This window comes from Brassica oleracea, chromosome C6 (genome assembly GCF_000695525.1).
Source record: "Brassica oleracea var. oleracea cultivar TO1000 chromosome C6, BOL, whole genome shotgun sequence".
Taxonomy (NCBI): Eukaryota; Viridiplantae; Streptophyta; class Magnoliopsida; order Brassicales; family Brassicaceae; genus Brassica; species Brassica oleracea.
The window spans coordinates 33,473,113-33,493,381 of NC_027753.1; the positions used below are offsets into that span (position 1 = coordinate 33,473,113).

A 20,269-nucleotide genomic window follows, 5' to 3' on the forward strand; every position below is an offset into this window, starting at 1 on the left:
AGATTCAGGAGATTGTTTTATCAGCAGACATCAGATGTAGCGACTGCCAAGAGAAGATCGCTGACATTCTTGACATGTCACATATTCACAGGTGACCGGAGAGTCACCAAATCATATGGGGAAGCCCCTTCTCTGCAAAATGTCCACCTTCAAGCGTAGGATATTTCCTTCTTCCAGGAAACAACAACAACAACTCAATGTTGCTTAGTTCTTATTTTTATCATCATCCTCTTTGTAATATGATGTCAATAAGATGGGATAATGTTTTAGATATGATGGTAACAAATAACTCTCAATAGCAAATTATCATAGACAAAGGAAAACAAAAAAAAGTTCTGAATTCTTGAATTGCAGAAAAAAAAACGATTTATTGGGAAGTTAAATTGCCGCCACTTTGTTGCCAGAGATTGATGATGTCAGTAGCTTGATTAAGGAGAATAATCATCTTCTTCTGAGAGATCCATGGCTTAGCTTCGAGAGTAGTCTTGAGCTCTTCCCAAGCATCTTTTCTTGGCCAGAAGAAGTAAGGACTCAGTGGGATTGTCCCATGTCCAGGGACATGCTGGTCCAATCCTAATCCTATGTTCTTCTCCATCCACACAAACTTAAGAACCACTCTTGCCTTCTCATCTTGTTGATTCACCACCTAACCACACAACAACAACAGCTATGATTTTTGAGTTTTGTCTTAAAACATAACACAAGTAGAAGAGTGTGTTGTTGCTATGTTACCTTTTTTGGTTGTGGAGTGTCGGAAGTATCAATGCCGGTGACTGGTTCAGAAGTGAGTGTCTCTGGAGCTGCAAGAGCCACGGTTCTCCGGTTTAGAGAAATGGGATTGGTGGACTGGTTAAGGAACGAGGGTGAAGCTTTGATGGAGAGTTTTGGATGTTGAGAGATGAAAGAAGAGCAGAGGGAAGCAGACGAGAGAGATGAGTGGAGTGCCATTGATGACATCATTTTTTTTTTCTTTGTTTCTTGAGAGAGCAATGGAGATTTTACGAGAATGGATAAGAAAGAAGATATGGTTGTTCCATTTTGGGTGGTGCTACAGAGAAGTTGACCGTTGGTATGAAATTAAATGGGCTTTATTGACTTGGCCCATTTGTTCTGTGAACTCTAGCCCAGAAAATCTTAAATTGGAACTAATTAATCATTATGTGTGACCCAATAACCCGTAGACCCGCTTTAAGATCCGAAAGGTGTGTCCGATTTGATCATCAACTTGTTTCTGATTATCAATCTGATTTATTAAGATTTGAATTTCGTTTTGAATCTGTCTCTGTTGGCAAAGTTGATTGTTTTTTTTCTTTTGAACTCCTTACTGATGTGTGTTGTTGTATGATCTCTACTTCGGAATCACATCCACAGGAAAACTTTAGATATTGCTTGTCCCAACAAGCTTGGTTTTCCTCTCACTGCTTGCCTTAGATATTGCTAGTCACTGGCTCCAAATGTACATGTACACTTTGTAATCTTCATTCAGGTTCTATATTTCTATATATAGTTTTTGTACATAGCAGAACCAGAACAAAAATTAATACTCGAATCACTGCTTCTGATTTCTTGTTTGAATTGATGCGGCAGTAATAAACCTAAGAAGAGAGCTTCGATGGTTTGGTGGTAAGTATAATTTTCATACTATCTTATAGCAGTTTGAACATCTACTTTTGTTTGTTTGTTTGTCTAATTAATGTCAATTACTCTCTGGAAACAGCATTGCCTGTATCATACTTAGTTGGTTTTATTAAAGCTTGGTGTCATTGTTTCTTCACAACACAACATTGCCTTTATTAACGCTTGGTGTCATTGTTTAAACTTCCATTAAACCATTATAATTAAGTATCTCTTAATAAAATTTCTTATCTCATTTTTAAGAGTTAAAAATTCACTAAAAACGCTTAAGTAGGTTTTACCTATAAACATGCTCTAACTCCTCTACTAAGAGTTAAAAATGATACTCCTACAATTAAAAATGTATTTTGATGTCATGGAAGCATATAAACTATATATTTAAGCTTTTATGTTATCCATTTTAAATAGTTATTTTAATATTTAATACCAAAGTGATTATATTTATATTTTATTTAAATATATATATATATATATATATATATATATATATATTATCTATTTTTCTTTTATCAAAGATGTAATATATATTTTTAAACAATTGAAAGGTCCAAAACATCCCGCAGCGGAGCCCGGCTTATTTTCCATATTAAAAGGTCTACTATTACAAGTCAAAAAAGTGATTTAGCCACTTAGCACACAAACAGTAACTAAACAGCAAATAACACGATTAAACTTATATATATAGAGCAATATTGTTTGGTGAAATAAACAAGCAAAACAAAATAAAAAGGTGCGTCCAAAAAGAAAAATAAAATAATTCAAACAGAAACACAGACTAGAAAACGAAAAATAAAGATAGGATCAGACTGATAACTTAAGTCATAACTCCTCTACTAAGGAGCATTCTTCAACCGCTTGCTCTTTGGAAAATGATACTCCTACAATATGAAAAACATGAGAGTTACTGAGAAATGGCATGCATACAATTTTGGTGTCTGTGGTAAAATCATTATAAACGTATCATTAAGAAAAAAAACTTGCCTTGAGCCAGAACAGTCGGTGCTTCTTGGCACGTCGACGACGATCAGTAATACACCCCTCCTGCTTTTTCCTAAAATGGTTAGAAAAATGTATTGATTACAAAAAGAGAGGGAGATAGAGAGAGGGAAGGTGCTTACTTGAGAGAGATGTTTTTTACTCGAAAGATGCTTAATGAATTTATCCAGGAGTGTGCGCTTAGTGTAGCACAGTTTGCAATAAAACATTCCGGTAGATTCAACAACACTTGCACTACAGTTCCGAAGAACATGTCGTTTTGTCGCTGAAACTAATAGCTTTAAGAGATTAGTTTGGTGGTTATATATATATATATATATATATATAAGTGGATAGAAGAGAGGTAAAAACAAAACACCTGCAAGTAAGCTATCCCAGAGCCACTCAGCAGAAGTGAGCACGACTGACATTGTCCAAGGCCTACAAGAATAAGCCCAAAACAGGTTGAATTTGATTCGTTGTTGTAGCTTGGCAATAAGTTCTTCAACCCCATCCGATATGATCATCATTGTAGCCGGAGTAGTAATACGACCTCGCCATTCCATCAAATCATCAAAGATGCGAGAAGATATGACTCCTGTTGTTTCAACAAAAGAAAAGGTAAAAAGCATGCAAGGGATAGTTGCTAATTTTTTTTTTTTTTTTTTTTTTAAATTCCAAATGGACTAACCAAGAGTGGCATGTGCAACATCGATTCCAGTGGAAGAGAGGGCTTGAAGGTGGCGTTTAGGGGTTTGTGTATGGTCGCCAAAGGCAGTGATGGAGACAGGACCAGAGTAGCCTAGTTCCTTGAAAGCTCCTTCCAAACTAGGACGGACCCGACGAGCATCATAACCGTCGGGAATAGGACAGTCAAACATGTCCCACCACACATGGATTTTAGCTGTAGCATATTCAGGCGTCGCAGCGTAGTTTTTCCCCCACCTCTTCGTTGCTGATACGAGTTCTGTAGGCTTAGGGCGTACAACCTCCTGTAGTAGTTAGACAATTAATTTTTGAACTCTTTTTTTTTTTTTTTAATAATTAAGCAGAGAGAGGATGGTTACTTGGAGTTGATGCTTTTTAGTGGAGAGATGCTCCTTGAAACAATTCAGGCTTTGGCAATCCAAAGAGCAATATTCGCAATGAAACACGGTAGATAATTCACCCGCGCTTGTGGACGTCGTCGTCCCAAGTAGTAATTTTTCCCAGAGCCACTCCTTGCGAGTGTCCACGATCAATTCTGCACGTTGCCTAATTGTATAAGCCAGACAAATGTGGTAACCCGTGCGTTGTTGTTGTAGCCGGGCCAGATCCCAATCGAAGACATCTAGCATCTGATTGGTTATGATCATCATTATAGCCGGAGGAGGATTCTCCTCTCGCCAATTCATCATATGCTCATACATGACTGCGCACGTGCTCTCTGTTTCATTACAAAGGACACAAATATTCACTATAGATACACAAAGATCTAACTATAAACTTTATTAATATATATATGTTAAAACTAATTAGACTAACCAGATCTGACATGTACCACAGCGACTCCAGTGGAAGAGAGAGCTCGTAGGAGGTATTCAGGGGTTTGTTTTTGGTCTCCATAGGCTGTGATTGAGACAGGACCAGAGTAGCCTAGTTCCTTGAACCCTCCTTCTATACTCGGTCGTACACGATGAGCATCAATACCCTCTGGAACCGGACACTCCTTCATGTCCCACCACACCGCTATTTTCCCTGTCTTCGCCGCATCGTTTAGACTCATCCTCTCTAAACCTTGTCCTCGGGTTTGTTTTCCTCTTTTTTTTCTTAATATATATTTATATATGCGTGCCACCTAAACCCACTTAAGCTGTGGGCCTGCGAGTTCGATGTTTTTATCTTTTTTCTTAGAATATAGAGAAATTGCAGCCATAACCAATATTTGCACATATAGAAAATGTACTTTTTTCCACGGGGATAAGCAACTCAATTGGCTAATATATAAATTTCTAGAAAGGCTATCGTAACAAAGCGTCCCTACGTGCATGAAAAGGTGTCACAACGTTACACAATTCAATATATATATATATCGATAAAGAAAGACGAAACCATTCATCAAGTTTCTTCAACAAGTCAAACAATGAACCCTTCGTCCAACTTCACACAAGGCCTAACCCATGGTAAACCCAAGGGTTGGTCGACTGATCTATGCGAATGTTGGAGGGACATAAACTCATGTTGCCTGACTTGTTGGTGTCCATGTGTTGCCTTTGGACGCATCGCCGAGATTGTAGACAGAGGAGGATCATCTTGTGGTGTGAGCGGAGCGATGTACATGATCATATTCATGCTTACTGGATACGCAGGGAGTAGTCTCTACTCTTGCTTTTACCGAACCAAACTTAGAGGCCAGTACAATCTCAAGGAGAGGCCATGCTGTGATTGTTGCGTCCATTTTTGCTGCGAGCCGTGCGCTCTTTGTCAAGAGTATAGGCAACTTGAACACAAACGCGCCTTCGACTTGTCCATTGGGTGGCATGGGAACATGGAACGACAGGCACGAATGGCTATGTCTGCTTCTGCATCTGCGGTTCCTCCAGTTCTTCAACCGCCCATGTCTAGGTTGAATTAGATTGGTTCTTATCTGTTTTAACTATTAGTTGTTTGGATCCTGTGACGTAATTTGTATTATTTCGTAATTGTCATTCATTACTTCTCCGATTTAAACTGTGTCTATTGTAAGAAAGTAAAAATTCGTAGCAAACGTTATTTTACAAGAACTTAGATTGCTACCATGTAGAATTGTAAAACGAAGTTTCATTCTCAACCATTTTGGTGTGTAACAAATCGTAGTTTAAATTTTTCCTGTGATATAATGCCGTGTGGGTGTCTATGGACCAGAGGAAAGTCTAGATTATAATTATGTATCGAGACTTTCTTTATACGTGCCATAAATTTTACAATTATACTTATAAATTTATGGGTTATAATTTCAAAATAAAATTGTATAGATATAGATGACTATATCATTAATTTAAATATACTTTAATAGCTTTTTAAACATTATCATATATAATTTGAATCGGCGTTGTTTCTCAAGCATACATGGTATGCACTGTTTTGTTGGTTTTATACCAAACTTTGCTTACTGCTACTTCAAGAAAAATATGACATCAAATCTTTGATAAAATGGCAACCAATTTCAGCATACAGTTTTGACCGCCAATATTATTAATAATGCTAATGGTTCAAACAGTGATTAAACCATTAGTGATATTCTCACATGTTGAGATGTTTCCTCACGGATATGCTAAAACTAGTTAAATACTTAAAATGAAAAGATTGGTGCATGAACAATGAAGAACAAGAGTGGGAACTTATCTTTCTGGTAAGTGTATTATGACAAAACTATTCAACCAATTCCACATTTCTTCTGACCCTATGCCGTGGAAAATGCTAGACTACCACCCACCACCACAATATTTGATGCTTACGTGCCACATTTTCATCATTGCGAAGAAATAAAAACAAACTATAACACGATTTGTTGAATAGGCCATCGACTAGCTTACAAAGAAAAAATAACGTTGAATATTTGCCTCCCAGCTCATTGGATAAGAACAATTCTTTTGAGTCTGTTCACACGTTTCCATTATAGAAGCATTGACGTCAACATTCTGAAGATTAAAAAGTAAATATGAATGAAAAACCCTATTTTATATATAATTTGTCTCAACCAAAACAAGTTTATATTTTTGTTGGATCAATGGAAAATTCATACTTTTTTAGTAAAAATGTGTAGTTTTAGTATTTATATGGTAAAAATTAATGCCTACTAAAGTTATACTTAATTTAGCTCGGTCAACACAAGTACATATGTCTTTTAAATTAACGAAGAATTCATGTTTTTTAGGACAAAACTGTATAAATTCATTATTTATTTGACTTCTTTCTCCGAAGAAAAGTTACAGTTTATAATAAACATAATATTGTATATTGATGGAAAAAATAAAGTGGAATTGGTTTCAAACTTACATTTTATATCCTTCTCCTATATAAAAACCTCTCAAATACATCATCAGTCCCCAAACTCTCTATTTAAAGCTCTTTTTACAACTATCTAGTAAAAGCTCTTTTGGTGTCACGAAGCACAAACCACACTTGAAAAAAGGAAAATGGAAGCAACCACAATTACCCATGTGACGACCAATAATCCTAATTATAACACCACCATTCATGGACCGGTCGTAGAAGAAGTGGAAGACCTTATTAGAGTCTACAAAGACGGTCACGTGGAACGAACTCAGTTCGTGCCGTGTGTGGATCCCTCACTACCCCTCGAGCTTGGTGTGGCTTGCTCTGATGTTCAGATAGACGAGTTGACAAACGTATGGGCACGTCTCTATGTCCCAACGGTGAACAACTCCTCGTCCGTCTCTAAGCTCCCTTTGCTTGTTTATTTCCACGGTGGAGGCTTCTGCGCCGGCTCGGCTTCTTGGTCGTGTTACCACCAGTTCTTGGGCCGATTGTCAGCTAAATCACGGTGTCTGGTCATGCATGTAAACTACCGTTTAGCCCCTGAGAACCCTCTTCCGGCAGCATACGAAGATGGAGTCAATGCCATTCTTTGGCTCAAGAAAACAAGAAATGATAACTTGTGGTCCGAGCTATGTGACTTTGGCAGTATATTCTTAGCCGGAGACAGCGCCGGAGGCAACATCGCCAACCATGTAGCTTCGAGATTAGCAGACGTTGACGCTCTTATAAAGCCATTGATAATAGAAGGAACGATCTTGATCCAGCCTTTCTTCGGTGGGGAGGCGCGTACCAAGAGCGAGATGCGCGTGGAGAACAACACGGCGAGCTCAGTGCTGACACTTACGTCTTCAGACACGTGGTGGAGGCTGGCTTTGCCGCGTGACGCAAACAGAGAGCATCCGTATTGTAAACCGGTGAAGATCACGACGAGGACGCTGGTTTGTGTGGCGGAGATGGATGTGCTGATGGATAGGGCGATGGAGATGTGCGATAGCGATGAGAAAATGATCAAGTGCGTGGTATACAAAGGCGTTGGTCATGCGTTTCAGATTCTTGATGAGTCTTCGCTTGCTACCACGATGACTCTTCAAATGTTGTGCGACATCGATGCTTTCATCCACCACTCTGAGAATTTAAATTAGTTATGTATATGTAACCTGTTTATGGTAGCACTTCTATGTTTGCATCTTAGATTTTTTTTTGTCACAAATGTTCGTATCATAGATAGTTAGATACTAAAATGTTTTTAGGAACTAAAAGAACTTGATAATAACATGCGTTCTGCAGGATAAAGTATCTATTAATTATTATATAACATTTGATTTTAAAATTACAGGAAAAAATAAAATTTTAAATGTCTAGAGGTTTTGAAAACATATTGAGAGCACAATTATGTAATCAGCATTTTTTAATGTGTTCGTGTTGTTGCGTGCATGAACTAGGCCAACCAATTATCTTATCGAAAGATGACCTAGTATTTGAGTTCATGCTAAAATTTGAGACCAAAGTTAAGTTTGTAACTAATAATTTACTCCATCTGTTTTTAGGTGTTATTCTAACATTTTTTTGTTACGCAAAAATATTACTTTAGAATTTTAATGTAAATTATATTTATTTTCAGTTGAAAATTAATTACAAACTATATTGATTACAAACTAAGTTGATTTTATAAATAATTTTATTTGGCTCAAATACTATTGGTCAAATATGTGTAATTAATATCAGTTTAAATATATTTCAGTCACTTTCTTAATCTGTGTGAAAACTGTCAAAATGACATTTATTAAAAAAACAGAATAAGTATTTGATAGTAATTCAGTTAAAAAAAAAACTTATTTGATAATTAAAGAAAGGAGAGGAGAACTGCTAATAACTAAAAGGACCCTAACTAAAAGTCTCAAATAATGTCTCTGATAATTGTAGTGGTGGACAATTTGTAGATAAAAAGCGTAGTTCACGGTTGGACTTCGTGGCAACCTCATTTTTTCTTCTTTCTTCTTTTCTATGCTATTTTATTTTTTATCACAAAGAAATAATAATAATTTCTATGATCATCTATGACTTTTGGAAAATCGGCATTATCAATTTCTAGGACGCAAACTTTGACCATTTAATTTTGTTTTCAATTTTTTTCTCTCGAATAATGCAAAATTTGAAAATTGGTTGCGTGCAATATATATATATATATATTCTCACTTTTTATTTTAGTCGTCGCTTTTATACTTGTGCATATAGATTAAAAAATATTTAATACTAAACAAAATCATCACTATCAATATATTTAACCACATTTCAACTAACAGAAAAATAGATTAAAAGATAAAATCAATAAATTTTGCATTGAAATTATAAAACGATACTTATTTTGAAATGAAAAATTAATTCTACAGTGACAAGTAAACTAATGAGAGTATATATTAAGTAGACCAAAATCAATCATGTAGTCAAACATTATTCAAACAACATATTTACGGTAACCAATTATGTAATCTTAATTTAATTTATGGGATAATTTGAAGAAAAAGGCTAAATCTTGTAAATTATCACTAGAAGATTTATTAGATTTTAGGTGTTGGAGCTTATGACCAAATATTTGAGGTTTATTTTAGGGGGTAATGCTTACTTTGCGTACTTTTTATAGTTAGGGTTTGGGGTATTAGAGTATATAAATGATTACACTATTTCCTAATTTAAATATAAATTACATATAATTCATAACTTTTTCTTTGTTTTTTTTTCTTAATTTTTCATCGAGTGATATCGTTTTGATATAATCATGTTGAATATTAGTCTTAACTCAAGTCAAATGGTCAAGGGTGTACGCTGAGGTTCCTGGACTTGCTAATTAAATGTACTTTACCAGTTATCAATTGTTGTCAAGTGATTAAATTAATAGGTAAAATTTGGTACATTGTAAAATCTACAACACCTTGTTAGTTTCTTACTCGCGAGTCATTCCGATTTCGAGAGCTTGTATTTTTCGGTCATCGCTGAAAAATCATAAGACGTAATTAACTTGAAAATATGAAGGACAAAAGAAATAATAACAGTGATCAACGCATGTGTGATTAACTATAGTGTTAGATGTAATTTATCCAACAGCGCTTTTCTATTTTTGTATGATTACAAAAATTAGTTTCATATATTACACTATAAAGTATTACTACATTTAGATTAAATTCGTTACTTTGTCATGACAAATAAAAAGTTATTATCCCTTTGATATTATCGTCTATAAGTTTTACACCAACAAAAATTGACGTTTATCTTCTTTCTCTCTCTCTTGTTGAAGCTTTTTGTGAAAAAAAACTAATGTTTATTGCAAACAAGTATATATATTTAAATAAATTTCCTCGTTAGTTTCCTGATTTTCTCATCGAAAAATCAGTTTCCTTAGGAAATGTATAGAACCCATTCATCTGGAAAAGAACGTTAGAAAAAAAGCGATTATAGATTATTATTTGTTATTACAATTGATTTAGAATATATTGTTGTAATATATTTGAATTGAAAAAAAGAATGGTAAATTCTTGTTGTTTCGTTAATTACTGAAATCGGAAACTGCGAAATGTACGGGGATGTGCCGGTGTTTATGGCGGAAGGAGAGTTGTTCAGAGATCAACCGTACGCAGGAGAACTTCCTCAGGGTCTATGGACCACCGGTCTTTGTGATTGTCACGAAGATGGTCACATTTGTACGTTCCCTTCTTAATCATATTGTCTTTTTATAATCAAATATATTCTCTTGTTTGATTAAATCTTTCTTGCTCGTCTCAAAATGGATTCTTTTAAAGGTTTTAAGACAGCTATAGTGCCATGCGTCTCCTTCGCTCAGAACACCGAGATCGTAAACAGAGGAACCATACGTAAGAAACACGTTACCTACATTTTAACATTGTAATTAATATGTTTGTAAAAAAAATCTAAAGCTTTAATTTGATTTTTTTGGGAATGTAGCTTGCATAAACGCAGGCTTGATTCATCTAGCGTTAGGATTTGTGGGTTGCTGCTGGCTTTACGCGTTCCCAAGCAGGTCAAGGCTTAGGGAACATTTCGCATTGCCTGAGAAACCATGCAGTGACTATTGGGTCCATATATGTTGCACACCGTGTGCTATCTGCCAAGAGTCTAGAGAACTCAAGAACCAAGGCGCTGATCCTTCCCTCGGTACGTTAATCAATCTTGATGGCTCTAAAATCAAAAGGATCTTAGCTTTTCTACAAATTAAAAACTCACAAAATATATTTTCTTGTTTTTCTTTTGTTTATTTCAGGTTGGGTTTCGAATATAGAGAAATGGAGACGAGAGAAAATAACTCCTCCCATTGTTGTACCAGGCATGAACCGCTAAGTGTTGCCTTGTCTCTTACGTTTCGTAACTGTTATGATCACGTTAATTAGCTTCTTGTTTTTCCTCAGTTTAGCGTAGGGAACAAGTCAAATATAAACGATTCTGAAATGGTAACGTACACAGCGTACTAAATAAGTTTAAACATGTGATCTAAAAGGCTACAAAGGAGAGAGCTATGCTTTCTTTTGGGCCACCACAAGGCTTAGTCCCTTGGTCGGGCTAACCATAAAGAGCTAAGTGCTCTAAGCCGACAAATATAGTCATGGATGACCAAAAAGGCACGAGCAGCTTGTCTTGTAGTGAGAATCCTGTGAAGCTGTTGCAATGTTTGTTGCCTCAATAGATCCGCCTGCAAAATATTTATATAACCTTTTCAGGATTTTTTTTTTTAATTTGTATTTACTACTAATTATTGGTTCTAAAAGCGGTTTTATTCTCTTTACCTGACGAAGGAAGTTTTCAAGAGTGCCAAGCTTCCCCATGGCCATAGCCATATGACCCATATAGTCAGCAACATTAGCTGAAGAGTTTGGACCCATTGAAGCAGATGAAAGCGTCTCTAGAAGCGATTGTTGCAGAGCTTCCATGCCTTGTGACAATGCATCCTCTGCTTGCTGAGACGACTGCTGAAGATTGCAGATGCCTATCAACTGCTGATCAGTCAACGGATCCACATGGTTCCCCAATATCTACAAAAAAAAAACAGATTAGGTAAAGAAGATTAAAACCAATGATTTGAGTGAACCCTTTGTTTTTTTTTACCTTGAGTAGCTCAGAGGATCTGAATCCACCTAACCACATGAAGAATCTCTCAGCAGGGGTCTGCCACATGCCTGAGAGCATGTGAAAGACGTCGACTTTAGTACCAATTCCCTTAAGCCTGAAAATCTCATCGTAGTGGCTCATCACAGCGTCCACTAGTACACGTAGCTCGTTGTCACCTAATTGCGAATGCACACCCGCTCTTAAGTCGTTGATCAGCCTTTGATGTTCCTCCATCCAACGTGCATATTCCAATTCAAAAGAAAATACACCTACAACATAAAAAAAACGACATTCTTAGTGAGATCACTTCAGATTACCAACGTTCTTTAAAAGGAAAGTCTTACCATTTCCGGCGGCCACATGAGTGTTTTCTCTTGAAACTCCTCTTTCACTCGAACATCCCTACATAAAAAAGAAACCCATTAATACAAATCACAAAAAGGTTGAAACTTGACATGACAGTGTTTTTCAAACCTGTTGACGAGCTCTTTTGAGCTCTTCCTCTAGCTGAGCTAGCCTGATCCGACTGTTCTCAAGTTGCTGAACATATGCCTAATTAAGAGACAATGTAAGCATATTCAAAGATAATGGAACATGAAAAAATTAAGTTTAATGAATAAGCTACTATACTTTTTTCCTTAATCTGCTTTTCCTAGCAGCCTCCCGGTTCTGAGCAAGTCTTCTAAGGGTCTGCTAATAATTTGAATGTCAAAGTTGATTAACCTTTAAACAAAAAACTAAGATCTACCCTTTGTTCATTTTGTTTCACCTTAGATTGATCAGAACAATTTGTAGCCAAAAGCATCCCTTGATTAACTCCATTTAACTGATCAAAAATAAGCTAACATTTAAACATAAACTCTACAACAATGACAAACTCACTATGCAGTAATCAAAAATGAAAATGAAAGTAGTTTGCATTGAAAGTGATGGGCCAATGAACTCATGTTATACCATACAAAAAGCATAACAACTTTACAACAAATCGCATATTTTAAAACCATATATTCATATTATATATCAATAAAAAGAATGAAATTTTTACAAGCAATCACATTTTTTAACCTACAGTCCATAAAAGTTCAATCCCATATCTACAAAAAGGAAGACACTGTGCATGTAATGGGCAGTAAAGCTCAACAACCAATGATCCAAGGTGAGAATCATTAGAAAAACAGACAAGCTCTTATTGAAATAGACGAGACAGAGAGAGAGAGAGAGAGGGACACAGTCTCTGAGTAAATAATGTTCTGTGATCGAATCTCAAGGTGACCCATCAATGGCTTATTACAAAACCAACAAGAGACAAGACAAAACTCCAAGTGTAGATACATACAGAAATGAAAACAGAATCTTTTGGTGAGAGTGAATGAAATTTTAACGAAGAAGACAAAGGAACAAAACCTGAGACTTGTCATCAGTATCAATATCTGTGGAAGTGTCAGTATGTTGACTGTTATCAGCCATGGCTGAAACCGAATCACACCACTTGTCTAAACTGCTGTTCACTTCTCCTCCTCCTCCTCCCACTAACCTTGTCCCTCTCTGGTACATTAACTCCCCTGTGTCCAAACACTCATCTTCTCCTTCTAGTCTCTCCCTCATGCCATAGTCCATGACCTTATTAAAATCAGAGTACACATTGAAAAAAAAAGTTACAAAAATATATATTTTAAAAATATGGGTTTAGTTGTGTAATCAAATAAATAAAAAGATCAAAAATAGAGATGGGTTTGTTGTAAAGGAATCAACTTTTATACCGTATCAAACGTCGTGTAGTGTAAGTTGTTGGAAGCAGCAACAGTGACATCTGCAGAAAGATTGGTTTTTTTTTCAAACTCAGCTTAAGACTTTGTACTTGTACAAAAGGTGAAGAAGAAAGAAACTAACTTGGACTCAAACCAACAGCTTCGTCATGATGAAACCCGTTGATGGGTTGATGAAACTCGTCAAGACAACTATCTCCTCTGTTTTCATCATTAAAAACATAGAAAAAGAATGGTCCTTTTGTTATTTTCTTTTTTTAACATGTCAAAGCTTTTGAGCTACAGAAGATGGAAAGGAGATGTGTGTGTACCTGAAGAAGAAAGAGGCTTGGGAGTAGAAGTCAGGGTTGAAAGGAACGGTCTTGAAGCTGCTTTGCATTGTTATTGTTGAGCTTTCTTGTGGAGAAGACTGAAGTTTTAAAGGGGATGGAAGAGGAAGGGGATTTCATTAAAGGGTGAAAAGATGGCGAATCAGTACGGCTGGCTGTGTGAGAGGATTCATCATTAATAAATAGATACGAATAATAATGTTAATGCAAATATAGAAGAGACAGAGAGAGAATCAGAGAAAGATCAATGAATTGCGTCTGCGAAGGTGGGATTTTAGTTTCCCAATACCCAACACACACAACCACGTAAACCCCCCCCCCCATTTTATTCTTATTTTAAGTTAATTTACTGTTATAAGTTTACTTTGGACGATTGTTTGGACTGTAGAAACTAAATTTAAATTTAATTTTTATTTATATTTTTAAAATTACCAATCATTTTTATATGAATTTTTGAAACTAACATCATCAAAAATAAAAAAAAATATTTATAAAAAATTTATGTTACATCAATATATTTTAAGTTATGGAAAATTATATTGTTGTGTCAATATTTTTTACCTTTTAATTTAAAATTTAAAGTTATCGTTGATAGATAAATTAAAAAAATTACTGATTAAATTGTAAATAAATTTTTTTACAGTTACATCCTAACCAATCATCACCTTTACTTCAAAATATAAATATATTATATGTTATCAAGAATCTTACATAACTTATATATTTAAAAACAAATACAAATCATGTGTATTTCCAAAATTTAATGGGTTTTATCTATTTGTTTAATTTTACTATTTTGCTAATATAGTTGTTGCTGCAGTAAAAGAGTTCAAAACATAGTAAACCCATAATCATATTTACCAATGATGCTAGTTTATGGTTTTGTTTGTTGAAATTTTTATTTTCTAAGACACATTATGACTTATGAATTACACATATAGACACATTCCACTGGTCAGACACTTTATGGATGTGTATTATTCTTCATACCCTCAAACTAGACCAACTATCTCATCTGATTAATTAAAAGACTATTTCTTATTATTGAAAAGTCACGAGTCACATATTCTCTTTCTATTCCCGATTTCAAAACTCAGATCCACTTTCCTTTTCCCAAATTTCCAACCCTAATTTCGAATCTCTCCCATTCTTCCTTCATCGTTCGTCGAAGCACACCATAAGCCCAGATTTTTCGATGCTTGTTTTGTTCCCATGATTCCCTCTCCAGCTTTCTACCCGGGCCATCTTCCTCCGCTTCCCGATAATTATTAGAAAACCCTTTTACTATCTTCAACAAACCATGACGAAATCGAAGCCAAATAAGAAAGAGAATAAATTCAAGACTTCTGAGGAAACAACCCATCGCAAACCGCAGCAGAAGGTTTTGTTCTTCCTCAGTTTCTTTTTTTTTCCCGAAAGTATGGTTTTGTATATCGGTTTGATCAATCCATGTCATCGCCAGTGATCCATAGGCTTAGTTTGCAGCTATAGACAATCGCCACTGATTTCCAGAGAATCTCCAAGATCCACGATCGTGTCTTCGTAGGCGTTTCTGGTCTTGCCACCGATGTCCAAACACTGTAAGAAAATTCAAGATGTTTTATTTGCTTCATCTCTTTGAATATGCTCCAAAAGGCATGGTCTTTGTGACCTCTTCTATAGAGTCAAAACTAGTTCTGTGAGATTGTTATTGGTAATCTATTCCTTTTGTGTTCACTGGTATATTTTTGTATGTTGGTATTCTTAACTTATGTTGCAGGGATACACTTAGTAAAGTTAAGATTTCATAAAAACCCATATTGGCCCTCTAGCTCTTGATTTGGAGCTTTTATCTGTAAAATTTTGGTTTGATCAATTGTGTCCATGTCCACGTTTTATATACATCCATGTCCACATTTTTACTCTGTCAATAAACACTTAATCGATTAATTTGTTTTTTTTTCTGGATCATTCTAAAATTCAACAACCTAGGTAGATAAAGGTTGTTCAGATGCAAAGTACGCTTGCTGTTTAATGTGTCAAAGTTTGAGTCTTCGTCGGAGAATTTTAGGTTTAGAACTAAAAGATTAAAACTTTGGTCTGAACATCTTTTCATCTTTTCTGGGTTTTTGTTTGGAGGTTAGAGTGGTGGAACGACTTTTTCTGTTCTGAAGAGAACATGGGCGGTGGTTACTGGTGGCTGGAGTTGTCTTGGTGTCTAGACGGACATGGCTCCTTTCATCCAAACCCGAGTGAACTTGGAAGGCTCTGCTCGTTCGAAGACGTGAACTCCCTGCTCTTTATCTTCAAATGCTTTGAAAGCACTCTCTAGGAATAAAGATATTGAAAAGTGAACTCCCAAAAACCATTTAAATGCTTCGAAAGGTACAACTTTTGGATAATCTTCAAGTTCTAGCGACTCCACTGTGTTTGTAGTTGTATTTTCTATTGTATCCACAAATCAAACATGTATTTTTCCGTCCACAAGTAAATGTACTTGTCCATGGAACCTCGTCCACAAAACTTTTTTTTGGATCAAACTCCTTGTACACAAAAAAAACTTCATACATATAAATTGTAGGTTTGGAAAAAGCTAAAAAAATAAATGGATTGATAAAACTCTTAAAATGTTTGATATGAACCCGTCCACAAAAAAAGAATATGAAGCATTATTTTAAAATTTTAGATGAAAATGAATATGTTCTTTCAAAAACCCGTCCACAAAATTTTACCTTTCTCCTCCTAGCTGTAGCTCGTTCCAGTTTCAAAAAAGCAGCTAAACCATGAATTTATTATCAAAACCTACTTCTTTTACACACAAAAGCTCATCACCCTTAGATCTATTGACATCCAACGGCTCTCAACAGTTCCTCTTTTCTACACACCCCAGGAAACTAATTTATATTATGTTTGGTCCCCACAAACCTGTTAGAATTAAAAATTAATAAAACTCTAACGATTGTCATGTTTCGGTTCAGCCAGCGAGGGGTAGTATAGTCCATAATGTGATGAGTCATGAGAGAAAGTGTCCCTCCAGCAAGTTGTGTCTGAATGTGTTAAAAAAGATAAAAAAGTGTCCCAAACCGTTATCGACTCTTGTTTCTTTGATTATTTCTAGTAATATTTAGTTTACTAAAGACAAAATCATTATAACAACACTGCTAAAATGAACTGGGCAGCCCAAAAGCAAAAAAAAAAAACGAAATTAATTTTAAAAAAGCCAAGCAAGATCAATCCAACTATCAGTAAGAGATGAGTACCCCCACTCGACTGGAACTGGTGTAAAGAAAATATAGCTAAATTTTTTGAAACCCTTGTTCTTTTGAGTTACCAAATTTCTGAAGTCATTAAGTTCAAAGTGAAAATGTTTTGTCTTAGAGAATTATAATTGCGTTCAATGTTTTTTCTTTTACTTTTAAGCATATCTGGGTAATTTAACCAACAAACCATTTTTACTGCTTTATTTTCTGTGCAACCAAACCATTTTTACTGATAAATCTCGAAAATGTAATAATTTAAGCATGGAATAAATGTGTATATTTTGTCTGTATATATGTAATGCAGAGCCTGGATATTTCAGAAGCAGAGGGTCATTTCCATCTTGTTACTGTCTGCCAAAGTTGAAAATGGCCTCTCTACAGTGCACTTCGAGTTATTTTTTCCCCATTCACAAAAAGGAAATATTTACAAACTCTATTTTTGTTTTATCTATCTTTTTTTGTTTAATTTTTGTTTTATCTATCTAATTCAGTAAAATATAGTTATGCTTATGACTTATTCGAAAATTTAAATAGGACTTAGTCAAAAAAAAAATTTAAATAGGATAAAACTGTAATCAATGCATAATTGGATTGTATGAAATGTACTCACGAATCATGATGTATTGTTGAAACGTTGCGTTTTCTTTCTTTCTCTCCTCTCTTCTGCTAATGTCAAAAGCAGGTGGAATTAAGCTATAGACCTATAGCTAGCCTAAGCTGTTAGTTTTTCAACGATTTTTTTAATTAAACTTAATGAGTATCTATTTATTAACTCATAAGCAGGCTCTGGCTTGGCTTCTGAAGCTGATGTGATGTTGATGGAAAGCGAATTACTTTCTTTTTTTTTTTGGTCAAACGAATTACTATAATCTTCCATTTTATTAATTTTGAATACATAAAAGTTAAACATTAATAAATGAACGAATTATAATAGTGTCCTTCTTTAATGATAAAAACCAAATAATATAGCAGAGTTGTTAACTTATCTTCAGTAGACCGATGAAGAAGAGCATTAAAACGAAAGACATCGCTTGAAAGAAACATCTTCCTCTTATAAATGGAGAAACAATAATGAGCCTTACGGTTTTTCTAGATACCAAATTAAGTTTGTACATTTATTACTGTCTCCTCTTCTATAACCAGCAAACTCTAGTTCCTCTCGGGAGCTCCACTGACCTTTCTTGTACCAATATTCACTCTTTTTAACTCTGATAAAACATGCATAGTATTAATTTATTTGGTATAAACCGGAAATTGTAATACATATCTTTTATCCACCATGCAGAAAACGTACCAGTTTTGAAATGGTTTGGACCATAGAGTACATTGGCAGAGTCAATGACGTTTGGGTTCTGTATAGTCTTGTGGGTATTTTCTTGTTTTTACTCGTCAGAGTCCGATCTTGTCTCTTTCCCTCTTCATTTCTCCGTATCCTTTGTACCATTTTTTTATGAATTCACTTTCTTATCTACCTTTTTCTTATGAGACTAACTCTTTTCCGATGATAAATAAAGTACGTTAGTGTTACGTTTGACCAAAACAAATCTTCAACAGCTTTCCTATTGATGATTTGAACTAGGAAAAGAAAAGACTCATGTTTGTTAATCACTTTGTTGTGGGCAATAAAGACTATAGACATTGCTTTAAAGAAAAAAGGACTATAGACATTGCTTATAAGCCAAACCAAAACTTTTCAGTCTTTCAAATTTGGATTCGAAAGGATACAACGGGACTTCCCTTACTGGATGTAAAACCATTAGATTACTTTGCAAGAAAAATCAAATGAGGGTTTCAAAAGTTAACTATATTAAAAAGAAACTAATCAAAGCAGCCTAGAATACAATGGAAATCATGGAACTGGAACAGTGTTCACAGGATTGGTTTTCTACAGTACTTGAGAAAGTAGATTTAGAGGATGATTTTTATTTTTTGATCAACATTTAGAGGATGATTACGTTTAACTATGAGCCTCCATGAGAAGCTCGTAAATAAAGAATGGGGTCTCATTAATCTCATTATAACTCTGTGGTCAAGCACGGATAAAAGCAAATGTGGGCCTTATCTGCATAGTTTAAGAGGGTCTTTTTTACTTATTTAGCAGAAAAAACTACAAGAATTTATGTGTGTTTCTATGCGTTGTTTAGCATAATAATATGTTGTTTCAACTCTCGTTACCACTGCATGTTTTTGTTTTTCTTGAACGAATTCTAGGTTTGGTTCGCGGTGGTAGAGAAACTGGATCGGAAAAAAGGAGGGGTCAATATGCAATTCCAAAAATATAAATATTCAAGTTTGGCTAGAGCTCATGAAGCTTTCATCAACATTTGTGCTGGCCCGGTTGGGTAAACAATAAGGTCAGAGACATTTAAATCATTTTTTGGGCATGAACACACTCTTTAGCATTTGGTATACTTAAAATATACATATAAATCTCTTGGTAACCCATCCGGAAAAAATAATTAATTTCCTACCAAATTCCAATGAAAGGCAAAGATAAGCTAACATATCTACAAGTATTAGATTGTATGCTCGTTGGAAATAGTTAATTTACCAAAACAATGAGAGAAGTAAGGAAATAATAATATACTTTGAATTATTCTTGTGACGTAAGGGTAATAATGGAACAATAAACTAAACACACTGTCACACTCTATACATGTACTTTGGGATCCGTATATCCCACACAACAAGATGATCGAATCCTAAACGTCCGCGTGGGATGATCTCACTACTAAATAGAGTCTGACGCTATATCTTAGCTGCTCTCGCCGGAAGCAGCATATCGCCTCCACCGTGAGTTTTCCCGGTTATTCTCTGTTTGATTTCGCTCGGCAGATATGTGCTCGGTTGTGCATGTACATAAATCATAATCTCTTTTGAAAGTCTTAACGTTTTTTGGTTTGGAGCTAATCGATGGGTTGATTCTTAGGGTTTTACTATGTCAATAGCAATGAATTTCCTCTATGATATTGGTGGAAAAACGTTCTTCGCTGCTGTTGTAAGTGATTAACTGAGATGTTGACTTGTTTTAATAATCTTGTTAATGATTTGCTTGCTTCGTAATTTTGAAGTGTCGGATCTGGAAGCAGCTGTGTAAGCTGAGGACGTTAGCTCGCCCCTTTGTCTGTTGCGAAGTAGGGTCTGGGCATTTAGCTAGTTTCTTTTTTTTTTTTTTTTTTTTTTTTTTTTT

General features: G+C 35.2%; 6 protein-coding genes across 7 annotated transcripts; 3 read left to right on the forward strand and 3 right to left on the reverse strand.

Moving 5' to 3' along the window:
- Window positions 1-238: 238 nt before the first annotated feature.
- Window positions 239-1,016, reverse strand: LOC106300059 (30S ribosomal protein 3-1, chloroplastic-like). Its single transcript, XM_013736120.1, has 2 exons — window positions 733-1,016; window positions 239-646 (listed from the first exon to the last, which is right to left on the reverse strand). The coding sequence occupies exons 1-2, from the start codon at window positions 958-960 to the stop codon at window positions 368-370; spliced, it is 507 nt and encodes a 168-aa protein (XP_013591574.1). The 5' UTR covers window positions 961-1,016; the 3' UTR covers window positions 239-367.
- Window positions 1,017-2,283: 1,267 nt separating this feature from the next.
- Window positions 2,284-4,390, reverse strand: LOC106298904. Its single transcript, XM_013735034.1, has 7 exons — window positions 4,135-4,390; window positions 3,678-4,036; window positions 3,302-3,602; window positions 2,990-3,208; window positions 2,754-2,902; window positions 2,617-2,676; window positions 2,284-2,513 (listed from the first exon to the last, which is right to left on the reverse strand). The coding sequence occupies exons 1-7, from the start codon at window positions 4,373-4,375 to the stop codon at window positions 2,469-2,471; spliced, it is 1,374 nt and encodes a 457-aa protein (XP_013590488.1). The 5' UTR covers window positions 4,376-4,390; the 3' UTR covers window positions 2,284-2,468.
- A 331-nt stretch (window positions 4,391-4,721) lies between these two features.
- On the forward strand, window positions 4,722-5,343 carry LOC106299520 (protein PLANT CADMIUM RESISTANCE 11). The gene has a single exon (XM_013735600.1). It carries the CDS (start codon window positions 4,733-4,735, stop codon window positions 5,222-5,224), a length of 492 nt encoding a protein of 163 aa, XP_013591054.1. The 5' UTR covers window positions 4,722-4,732; the 3' UTR covers window positions 5,225-5,343.
- Window positions 5,344-6,619: 1,276 nt separating this feature from the next.
- LOC106299025 (probable carboxylesterase 6) lies at window positions 6,620-8,108 on the forward strand. Its single transcript, XM_013735157.1, has 2 exons — window positions 6,620-7,841; window positions 8,035-8,108. Exon 1 carries the CDS (start codon window positions 6,768-6,770, stop codon window positions 7,770-7,772), a length of 1,005 nt encoding a protein of 334 aa, XP_013590611.1. The 5' UTR covers window positions 6,620-6,767; the 3' UTR covers window positions 7,773-7,841; window positions 8,035-8,108.
- Window positions 8,109-10,191: 2,083 nt separating this feature from the next.
- On the forward strand, window positions 10,192-11,052 carry LOC106298690 (protein PLANT CADMIUM RESISTANCE 12-like). Its single transcript, XM_013734831.1, has 4 exons — window positions 10,192-10,325; window positions 10,425-10,496; window positions 10,588-10,797; window positions 10,904-11,052. Exons 1-4 carry the CDS (start codon window positions 10,199-10,201, stop codon window positions 10,978-10,980), a joined length of 486 nt encoding a protein of 161 aa, XP_013590285.1. The 5' UTR covers window positions 10,192-10,198; the 3' UTR covers window positions 10,981-11,052.
- Window positions 11,053-11,062: 10 nt separating this feature from the next.
- LOC106298688 (transcription factor PERIANTHIA) lies at window positions 11,063-14,155 on the reverse strand. Of its 2 annotated transcripts, none has more exons than XM_013734830.1 (11): window positions 13,823-14,155; window positions 13,636-13,712; window positions 13,506-13,555; window positions 13,150-13,365; window positions 12,515-12,571; window positions 12,376-12,435; window positions 12,220-12,297; window positions 12,090-12,147; window positions 11,743-12,014; window positions 11,424-11,669; window positions 11,063-11,329 (listed from the first exon to the last, which is right to left on the reverse strand). In XM_013734830.1, the coding sequence occupies exons 1-11, from the start codon at window positions 13,888-13,890 to the stop codon at window positions 11,183-11,185; spliced, it is 1,329 nt and encodes a 442-aa protein (XP_013590284.1). In that variant the 5' UTR covers window positions 13,891-14,155; the 3' UTR covers window positions 11,063-11,182. The 2 variants fall into 2 exon arrangements, with proteins under 2 accessions (XP_013590284.1, XP_013590283.1); XM_013734829.1 differs by having other exon boundaries at window positions 12,376-12,438.
- Window positions 14,156-20,269: the final 6,114 nt, after the last annotated feature.